The 10,799-nt window shown below is 49.6% G+C and overlaps 1 protein-coding gene across 1 annotated transcript in view; it reads left to right on the top strand.

Annotated features, from left to right (window-relative positions):
* Window positions 1-7,084: 7,084 nt before the first annotated feature.
* The window catches only part of SNX1 (sorting nexin 1), a 47,181-nt gene continuing 43,466 nt past the window's right edge, over window positions 7,085-10,799 (top strand). Inside the window, exon 1 of the mRNA XM_044980347.1 lies at window positions 7,085-7,259. Within this exon, the coding sequence (XP_044836282.1) occupies window positions 7,140-7,259 (120 nt within the window). The 5' untranslated portion in view covers window positions 7,085-7,139. The remainder of the gene's footprint in view (window positions 7,260-10,799) is intronic.

Genomic DNA, 10,799 nt, shown 5'->3' with positions numbered 1-10,799 from the left:
TGAACCTGAAAACAACCACCCCTCATGTCTGGGCTGCTGCAAGTACCTGCAATGGAGGCCCCTGCCAGGGGCCTGGACTGCCAGTCAGCAGTGAAGGGGGTGACACCACAGCAGCACCAGGGCCCAAATCCCATTCTCAGTGGGGAGTGACAGGGAGAGGAACTTGAAAAATGTTAGCACAGAGGGAGGGAACTGTTTGGTGCTGCTCCTAGCAAGGAAAGGCCAATGTAGCTGAGTCAGGTCTTGAAGCTGAGGCTGAGCGCTCGGGTATGTCCCCAGTGAGGAAGTGTCCGTCCTCACCCACATCATGTGTAGCAATGGGGTGGGGAGACAAGGCAGGCCACAGCAGACATGTCACGTGGCTCCCCTGCTGCTGCAGGAGGAATGTGTAAGACTCTCGCTGCTTCGCTCCTCCAGGGGAAGTGATGGATTGCGGCTTGGTATGGAAGCTCCTCAGCTCCAAAATCCTCCTGTGAGGGAGTTCTGCTCATGCACTCGGTGGCTGCTAGAATGGGCAGGGACTCAAGTCGTATGTGGCTTGGAGAGGGGAGTGTACCTCAATGCCCGGGGGGACCCCGGGGGCCTGTACTCCTGGGCTCCTTTCCTCACTCAGCCATGACTTGGCTGTGAGGGGTTTACCAAGCACCAGTCTGTGCCTCAGTTTCCTTATCTCAGTTTTAACACAGACTCCTGCCAGACCAGCCCCACATGGGACTGACTTATAAAAGAAGGAGCTCCCACTTGGGGGCCAGGCCCTTTGGAGGTCTTGGCTCCTAGTGCCTCTGTGGCTGGCTTGGAGATCCTCTGTGGAGGGAGTTGGGCAGCAGCGGGTGAACACTCCTTCCCAGGCTCAAGAACTTCATCCTGCTGCCTCCTTATTCAGCAGCCAGTGCCTGCTGCCAATCCCAAAGGGGAAGGAGTGGGGGGTGGGCTTATTGTGTAAAGCAGAGGGAGGGTGAGATGTGGAGCTGGAATGGAAATAGCCGGCAAGTGTCTGTAATGCACAAGGAGCCAATAGTTTAGGTTTTGGGGATTAGACTTTAATCCAGGAGGTTGAGGGTTAAAAAGATGGGGCAAAGTTGTGTGTTAAAATGCTGAAGTAGTTGTATACAGGGAGGGGGAAGGCTGCGCTGTTCCATTTCTCTCCTCTCTGTGTCATTAGAGTGCAGGTTCTTGTCTGTCTGTCTCAGGGCTTTATATTACTACTCTGCATCACCATAGTATCTGCGCACCTTCCTCCTAAAATCAATAGCAAAGCTCCTAGTGAATTTCTTGGCGTTTCTGGCTCTTCTCCCTTTTGGGGGTCAAAACTCTAAGTGTAGGGAGTGGTTTGATTTTTTTTTTTAAAGATTTTTTTTTTTATTAATTTACTCTGTGTTTAGGCTAGTTTGTTTCAGGGTAACTCCTGCTTGGCTGGAGTTACTGTTGTCATTCTTATGATGGAAAGGCCTTCTCTTTGCAATGTTCCACCAAGGCAGTTAGTCTTAATTCACCTAATCTTCTCTGGAAGACTGCTCCCAAGCTGGATCCCTCGGGCAGAGAATGTTTTGTCCCAGCTCTCATGCTTCATTCTGTGCTGTGAGCTGCATTGTCCCAGAAGAGCACAGCTTTTGTGGTGGTTCGGAGATTGATGTTTGGTCTTTAATGTGGCTGGGGCTGGATCCGTTGTTTTGAAGATTAAGCTCAATATCTTAAACTGCCCTAAAGTTCTTCAGCACAAGGCTCTCCCTTGTCTGAGCACTAACTAGCGTGGTTTGCATCCTTCTTTAAAAAACCCAGTTTATCTAGCGTGTAGTGGCATAATGGTGGCTTGTAAGGTGTTAGTAGATCTTCACTATAGTCAGGTAACGTTCTACTGATCACAAGCCGCTTACCCAATGAGAGAAATGTCCTGTCTTCTTCCCTCCCTACCCCATGAGGGAGTTTCATGCGGTGGTCATCCATGAACAGTCTCCTACCATCAAGGTCACTTTCTGTATGGAAGAGTTCACCTAAAATTAATCTTCTGGTTCCAAACACACAGGATCAACATTTGAGAGGAAGGACAATCTTTGAGAAAGGCATCACCCATGAGATTAGTAGCTCTGAGTCTATCCAGGAGGGGGCACTGCAATACCTACAATCAAGCAGTTCAGTGCACTTTTATTTCAAAACCAAACCTCCTCCGAAATGGTGGGAGGTGTACTTGGTCTGAGAACCATTGCTCGTTGTAATCATGTACATGTTCAGTATGAAAATACACACAGTCCACAACTACATGAAAAGAACATTTAAGTTAGAAACTCAGCCTCTTGAAAGGTTAGAAAAGGCCAGATTTGTTAGTGTTCATTCTGCCCTGCTGGGCCTCTAGGGTCCTTTAAAATAAAATTTATTTTATACAACTGTACCCCACCCCCGCTATTGCCTGCAGCATTTGACCCCTTAACCTTCAGCCCAGCCTGCTATAAGACTAGCTACGTTAGCTGGATGCTGTGTTGCTGTTGGTCCCAGGATAGCGGAGACACAATCTTTTGAGCTTACACAGAATGTACTTGAAGGAGAGCTCTGTGTAAGATTGAAAACTTCTGCCCCTCCCCCACCCCCAGAAGCTGGTCCAATAAAAGATATTCCCTCCCCCACCTTGTCTCTCAACAGTAGCTGGAAGCAGAAGTTGGTTGAGATCCCAGCCATGGAAGTGTTGCTGGGTCTGAGGGAATGGCTGTGGGGAGCCTGACTTGACCTTGATCTCCCCCCACCCGGAAGTAGGGGTAGCTCCAGCCCATACCCACCCCATGGTGTCCCTAGAGGTGGGATGGGTTGCTTGGGCCATGTGCTGGATCCAAGGGGGGTGGTAGTGAGGGGTTGGGTCAAGTTTGCTCCCTTGGGGAGGTAGAGTTGCTCCAGCCCTTATGATGATCTTGAGCCAGCCTTGCTCTCGTGGCCTCTTACTCCACTGCTCCAACCCGTACCGCAGCTCTGGCAGCTCCTGGATAGCCCCAGTATTGTGTAAGGGTGGTGGTGTGAGCCCACCTTTGGTGTGGTGGGGTATTTCGCTGCCTGTCCTCTCCTGAGGGGAAAAAAGAGAAGGAAAATGGTGCATCTTAACCCTTTCTATCAGAGCAGCCATAATGGTGTGGGACAGAGACAAAGCTCCTCTCGAGCCATAGTGCTTGCCCCCTGCTGAATATTAAAGGCCCACTTCAAACCTCTCAAAAGGAAAGGTCACAAGCTGTTATAAGGGAAAGGACTGGGCAACCTAAATATCGGTATGGTGATGCTTCCTGGGGGTACCCACCTACTACCTGCCCTTAGCGGGAGGAAGGCCCTGCTCTCGCTGCAGCTTACCAATAGGTACGTGCTACCCCTCAAACTCGGCGAGCAGCTCCCTCGAGGGTCCAGCTCTGGTTCACTGGAAAATTGTAGTATTCACAGATTTGCTGCTTCCAGAGAAACAGCTTGTGAGTTCCACCTCAGCTCCCTACTCTGCCTAATACGAAGCACTGAGATTGGTTTCTAGTGAAATCAAGGATAAGTTTATTTAACAAAGCCCAGAGATTCAAGTAATAGCACGTGAAGGTATTGGAAACAAATGGTTACATTCCAAATAAATCATAACATGCCTTCTAGAGTCTAGACTTAATTAACAAGATACTCTTGTGCTCCTAAGGGTTTGTCTACACAGCAACTAGATGCCCGCTGCTGACCCATGCCAGCTGACTCAGGCTTGCAGGGCTATTTTATTGCTGTGTAGACTTCTGAGCTTGGGCTGCAGCCTGGGCCCTAGGATGCTGCAGGATAGGAGAGTACCAGAGCTCGGGTGCCAGCACAAGCCTGGAGTTCTACACAGCAATGAAACAGCCCCCCACACCCTGTTGCCTGGCCCAGGCCAGCCGTGGGTCTTTCTTTGCTGTGCAGACATAACCTATGAGTCCCTCAATACCAACTGGCAGAGGGCCACTGTTCTGCAAACTCCTGCCACCTCTGACACACTCACTACACCTCACATGTTGCCATCATAGTATTTTCTGTAAAGTGTCAGGTGTAGAGTCAAATGAAAGCTGGTGCCACGCTGCTCATTAATAGCATGGTGTGGGATGCATACTGATGGCGTGTAAAGAGTTGTGTATGTGTGCTGGAAATATGTTCCTAAAATACTTTTTTTGGGGTAGACTTGATAAACACGGTTGTTCTAGACAAAGGAGATTTGTTTTGCCTGTTCACTGGAGTCTATAATGTAAATTGAGCGGAATGCTGGCAGAGAGAGTGGGCAGTTTATTTGCATCTGAGGGAAACACCAGTTACCAGAACTTCAAAAGAATAGATCTCAATGGTTCACTGGACTGTAAGAACAAGGGGAGAGAACTCCTTTGTTACCCAGCACTGAGGGAACAAAACGGGCAGTGCTCTTTGCACTCTGTGAACAGTGGATGCCTGGCCATGTGGATTGGGGACGTGAAAAGTAGTTGTAGGTGAGAAAACTGCCTTAGACAAAGCTTGGCACCTGCTACAGTTATCTATATGCTCTAAGAAGTGTGCTATGCCTCTGTCTCATCAATCTGTGACATTCTGACAAGCTGCAAAGCTCTCCAAGTTTGCCCTCGCACCAACCTCCCCAGGCAGGGTTTACACCCAGCTGTGTTCATGAATGCTCTGGCCAGCCACTCATGAGCCAAAAATAGAGAGGCTCCAGCCAAAATGCCTCCCAGTTCCTCAGCTTAGGACCCTGGAGTTGTACAGTCCTGTCCTGGTCAAAAACCTGACCATTAAAGATTATTACAATTACCCAGTCCATCCCTCCCTCAATTTGGAGAGGAATATGCACAAAACCTTTATTCACCGAGCTGAGGTTTTCCACACACCTCAAGCAAACCACACTGTTTTAGATTTAAAAATATACAACAGATTTATTAACTACAGAAAGGTAGATTTTAAGTGATTATAAGTAATAGCAAACAGACCAAAGATGGTTACCTAAGAAATTAACAAAACTGCAGTCTTAAGTTTTATGCACTAGATAGGATTTGAATCAAGCAGTGTCTCACCCTGTTAGTACAAACAGTCCATCAAGCTTCCATACACAGGCTAGAAATCCCTTTAGCCTGGGACCAGCACTTCCCCCAGTTCAGTCTTTGTTCCCCTGGCGTTTCCAGGTGTTCTCTTATGTGAGGAGTGGGGCCCTAGGGTGCTGTCACTTCTCCCTTTTATAATTTCTTCCATATGGCAGGAAGCCCTTTGTTCCAAGCCAATTTTCCAGCCCAGTTTGTGAAAAAATACAGGTATCAAAAAGTTTAGTATCATGTGACCCAGTTACATTCCCTTGCATGCTTTGCTGAGTTGTAGCAGCCATTATCCACAGGCTGACTGAAGCATCTCCCGGACAGTTCATCAGGTGAAGATAAGCTTTCCCCATGGCCCACTGTCTTTGTTGATGGGTCATTCAAGTTGAATAGGCCATTCACAGTGTGCTAGCAAACTGTATGTAAAGCTTTGTGTGTGTTACCCAGGTGCAAGCACATTTGAAATACATAGTTAATATTCATAACTCCAGATACAAACATGATACATTCATACAAATGGTATAATCATATTCAGAAAAACATAACTTTTCCATAGATACTTCACATTACATATCATGTACAAGATGCATAATACTTATATCATAAGCATATTACTATGGTGAATATGGGGTGTGTAATCTGTGATCGTGTAATTAAAGGTGTATCATAATGCACACACATAGGCAGATTAGGTTGCAGGGGCAATGGTAACACTGGCCTTTCTTAACTCTAAAATGCTTGACTTTGCAACCTAAATAACATTATTTTAATAGGTTTTTTTTTGTAGGTAGTTTAATAGTGATTGAGGCCCCTTGGGCTGAGCACTATACAGAGGTAGACATAACCAGTGCCTTAAACCTGAGGGTTTTGAGAGCGACCATCATGCAAAGGTAATGTCTGTTTGGCAAATTGAAGACCTGCTTCCAGAGTTACACCTGCAGCAGGTGTTTGACTCAGCCCCATTTTTATGGGAGGAACTAGGGGGTGCTACCTCCCACAGTGCAGCTGCCCAGACACTCCTGCATGGTGCACTTGCCATATTGCAGGGGAGGAAAGAGTGAGTGAGATACGAGTTTAACTGGCTCTGCCTGGGACTAGGGCAGGGGGTGCCTAGGAATGAATGGGGCACCCCCCCATACTATCCCCAAGACAGTGCAGGAGAGGAACAGGCCAAGGAGAAGCTGAGACCCTGGATCAGTGATACTCAGCAGCCCTGCCAGTGTGCAGCATGGACCACTGCCACGTGGCCAATGGCAACACGTGGAGCCATGCGGTTTGGTGCCTTGCCTGAACCTACAGAAGGGCATGGAAAAGACTGGACCCCATTGCTTCGCTGTGTAAGGAAATGCAGGTGCTCTGCCCTCAGGGCCATCCCAGTGCTCTCAGCCATGAACTGACAGATACACTAGCCCCCACCCTGCCCACCTCGGTTCTGGGCTCGCAGAGTGTGGGGTCAGGAGGGAGCCAGCAGACTGGGCTAACACACCTTCCCACGAAGGGGGAGGCTCTTTCTGCACCCCATCCCCTCCTGTGGGAATGGTACGGGCCATGAGGCCGCTTCCCTCTCCCCACCTGATATCACCTGTCCTTTCCCGAGCTGAGCGGCAGAACCGTCCGGCCACAGTCGGCATCTCTGATTGGCTGCCCTTGCTGAGCAGGTGGGGAAGGGCAGCCAATCAGGCGGGGCTTTTTTGGCACGACCCCCCCCTCCTTTCTCTGAGGGCAGAGCGCGGGCCGTGCGCCATGACGCCAAGCCCACCAAGCTGAACAGTGCGGAGCGCACGAGCACTGCACGCGACCATCGGGATCACCTAGACACGGCACAGCCCCACCCCTAGTCTGGCTCCACCCACGGCAGCCAGCCCTGCCCCTCCTGGCTCGTTCCTCTGTGTATTCTGGTGGGCCGGCCCCCGTTTGGCTCCCCCTATCAAGGGCGTCCCCTGACCCGCCCCGCCCCGCCCCCGGCATGGCTCCTCCCCCTTGTCCGCAGGGCCAGGCCCCGCCCCCGCTCACGGCGCCGCTCTCTCCTCATAAAGCTGTCGTTGGCGTTTTCGCCCTGGTGGGCCTCTGGGAGGCGGAAGTGGCCTCCGCGAGCGCAGGGACATGGCGTCGGGCGGCGCCTGCAGCTCCAGCCCCTCCGCGGAGCGGTTGCCCCCGCCCTTTCCCGGGGCCGAAGGGGACGCGGACAGCGACACCGAGGGCGAGGACATCTTCACCGGCGCCGTGAGTCCGCCCGGGCCCCTGGGGCTCCCGAGCGTTGCTGCGCCGCTGCCGCCGTGTCGCGCCGGCCGGCCGGGGAGCGCTGGGCGCTGGAAAGCGGCGAGCTCCTGTCTGTCGGAGCCGCTGCCGAGCTCTGCCGTGAGGGGCTGGAGGAGCCCGGGGGGCCTAAGGGAGGCGCTCGGGACACCACTGGGCCCCGGTTCTCATTGGCGCCGGCGGAAGCCGGGTCGGTCTCGCCTCTCGCGAGCTGGTGCGGGGGTTGGAGTTCCTGGCTGGGAAGTGATTGTAGCTCTTGACTAGCCCTTGGTCGCAGGGCTGGGCTTTCGGGTGGCAGGGTCTCCAGTGACAGCCTCTGCTATCAGGAGCAGGCAGGGAGGGACGCTACCTAATTGCTAGAGTACGACTGAGTCACAGGGCTACCACTGACTTCATGTGTGCCCCAGGGCACATTCCTTAGCCTCTCTGTGCTCCTTTACTTGTAAAGTAGGGATAATAATTGCCCTCTTAAAGGGGTGTGAAGATTAGGTTGCAAAGAGATCTGAAAAGTCAAATCCAGTGACTTACTTATAATGTTGGCCTCCGCTGGAATATCTGTGGGTAGATATAAACTAAAATGTTACAAACAAGTCCCGTTGCTGTCTTGATCTTAATTTACATTAGATCAGCTGCTTAGAAATCATTTAATACAAATGTATTACCATAGGCGCCCTAATCATGGACTAGGAGCAATCTTTACTTTTTTGGTTATAATATCCTACATCACAAATAGCCCTAATTCTTAATACCTGTAGTCAGAGAAATCTAAACATCACTAGGGCTTGGTCTACACTGGGGGGGAGATCAGTCTAAGTTATGCAACTTCAGCTACATGAATAACCTAGCTGAAGTCGACGTACTTAGATTGACTTAACTGTGGTGTTTTAACCACGGTGTCAACTGCTGCTGCTCCCCTGTCGACTCTGCCTGTGCCTCTCCCAGAGGTGAAGTACAGGAGTTGATGAGAAAGCGTTCAGGGGGTCAATTTCACGTGTCTAGATGTGATAAATCGACCCCCCCCCACCCCCCTGCTGGATCGATCGCTGCCTGCTGATCTGGTGGGTAATGTAGAAATACCCTAGGACACAGGGGAAAACATTGAAGGGAGTCATTCTGTAACTAGCTGCTTAAGAATTTTTGGCAAAACCACATGGCGTGGCATAGCTAACAATAGATAAATTAGTTTTCCAGTCTGGGTATGGTTACACTAAGGAAATGTATGTTGCTGGCAAGTTTCATCAGGCTTTGTGATGTGGTGAGAGTTTTGTTGCACTTGTACCAGCACTGAACTGTTTTCATCACAACTTGGTGGGGAGAGGGTGGCAGAGGGAATTTCCTAAGGAGGCTAGTGCTTGAGTGAAAAATGTCACTCTATTGTAAAGTACGCTGCCTTTTAAAAAGGAGGAGGAGGGGGGAAAAAAAACCTGTCAGGGCTTTATGGACATTAGCTGCACGTTCACATCAGCACATCATTCTAGGGCTGTGTGAAAAGTGATAGAGGGAAACATGCGATATACCTGTGGATAGTCACCAATCTAATCTGCATTATAACGAGAGCTGACAGTGGCTACTACTTTGGCCCCCTGGGGCCAATTTCAGTTTTTATTTACTGTTCTAGTATGTACCACCCTTTTATCTTCCGGAAATGCTCTACTGGCTCAATATGTAAGGTATTACATTTACAGAAGCAAGGTTTAAATATACTAACTTAAAACTTGATACCAAACTCTTATCAGGCATACAAGAAAAAAGCTGCAGAGAAAACCATTAACTCTTACCAATCTTCTCCTGTGATTCTGTGCATATGCAGTCCCCTCTAGTGAACTGCTGGGGAAAGCAAAGGAATTCTAGTGTTTCTTTCTCCTACTTGTGGATGCCCTTCCACACCTGGCCACCTCTGCTCTTGGCAGCATACCTTGCCTAGACCAGTGGTTTTCAACCAGGGGTTGGGGAGCTGGGAGCAGGTTTCAGGGAGTCTGCTAAGCAGGGCCAGCATTAGACTCACTGGGGCCCAGGGCAGAAAGCCGAAGCCCAAACAGTGTAGCTTTGCAGGGGCAGGCAGTTGTTCTGCTTGCTATCCCCCAATACCAGCCCTGGCTTTTATATGCAAAAAACCAGTAGTTGTGGCTCAGCTGGGCTGTGAAATCTTTATATCATGTGGGGGGGACTCAAAGAGAGATTGAGAGCCCCTGGCCTAGACTGTCCCAGAGAGTCCTGTCCCACATAAGGATGGGGAGATACTGCCACTTTAATTGCCCATCGAAGTCAGGAATCTCCTGGCCAGACTTAAGATGCCTGCATTTCCAGAATAGGGTGTGGGTGTAGGGTGAAGGGAGAGGGGTCTCTGAGTGCACGAAGGCCTTCTCGCTTTTGTGTGGAAGTGTTACCTTAATTTATTTTGATTCTTTGCGTTAACAGAAAATGTCACCTTTTGAAGCTGATAGAACATGCAATAGTAGAGGATTTTAGGCTTGTGGTGTCTCTTTTTTTTTGTCCTTTATACACTTAAGAAGCAAAAATTTCTGAAAACATCTTGCACTTGAAAATCTGGTCCCATCTAGCCTGGAACTAGTTTAAAAACAGCATAATGGCCAAGAACGAAAGTTGAACAACCAAGAAAAAGGTTTTTAAATCACTATTTCAGCGTTCTTTTGCTAACAGGTCAAAGTTCAATGAACCAACACTTTGGAGAAATGGAGTCTTAAAATTTCTAGACTCCTACGCCCAGTCAAAGTGTGTGAGCTAACAACACATGTTCATGAAGAACCTCAGCAAGTTTTCCAACAGGGAAGGCCAAAGTTGATATTCCTAAGGAAAACCTTCTAGCTTGCGTTTTTCCCCTCAAAGAAGCAAAGGGCACAAGACCAACTTCTAAAATCCTCTAGTTAACTACTCTTTGACTAGGAAAAACAACTATAAAAGCTGTACCTGTAGCGAACAAGGGCTGCTAACAGGGAGTTTCGCAAGGGAGTTTGGAAGGGGGCAAGGGCCCCTTGCTGCTTTTTAAAACTATAAACTAAACTACATTCAAAACTTCTTGATTTAAGCAAAACCCTTTCATTAACTAGGAGACCATGCAGGCAGAAGCCCAGCAGCAGAGTGGGGGGCTATCTAGTTTATTGTGCTGAGTGCAGCATGTATGATTACCTGCCCTGTGGTTGGGTGGCATATGTGTGCATTCGGTGCAAGGAGCTCCTGGCCCTCAGAGACCGCATACAGGCTTTGGAGGCCAGGGTGGCGGAACTGGAGGAGCTAAGGGAGACAGAGGTATGTTGATGAGGCTTTCTGGAACACTGTAGAATTGTCCCACCTCTGATCAGACAGCCCCTGCACTGTTGAGGAGGATGAAAGGCCCAGGGAAGCAGAGCAGTCAACGGGAGCAGAGGGAAACCTTCCCATAGTTGGGACCCTCCTTCCAGATGGTGTTAGGGTATCCTCTTGCACTGAGGTTACCTCTCAGGGGGAGGGAGCTCCAGTCACTAGGAAAAGGCAGGTGTTAGTAATGGG

This window comes from Mauremys mutica, chromosome 11 (genome assembly GCF_020497125.1).
Source record: "Mauremys mutica isolate MM-2020 ecotype Southern chromosome 11, ASM2049712v1, whole genome shotgun sequence".
NCBI classification, from domain to species: domain Eukaryota; kingdom Metazoa; phylum Chordata; order Testudines; family Geoemydidae; genus Mauremys; species Mauremys mutica.
Note: the sequence above shows the minus strand (reverse complement) of the source record. Positions and strands in the feature narration are given on the sequence as shown.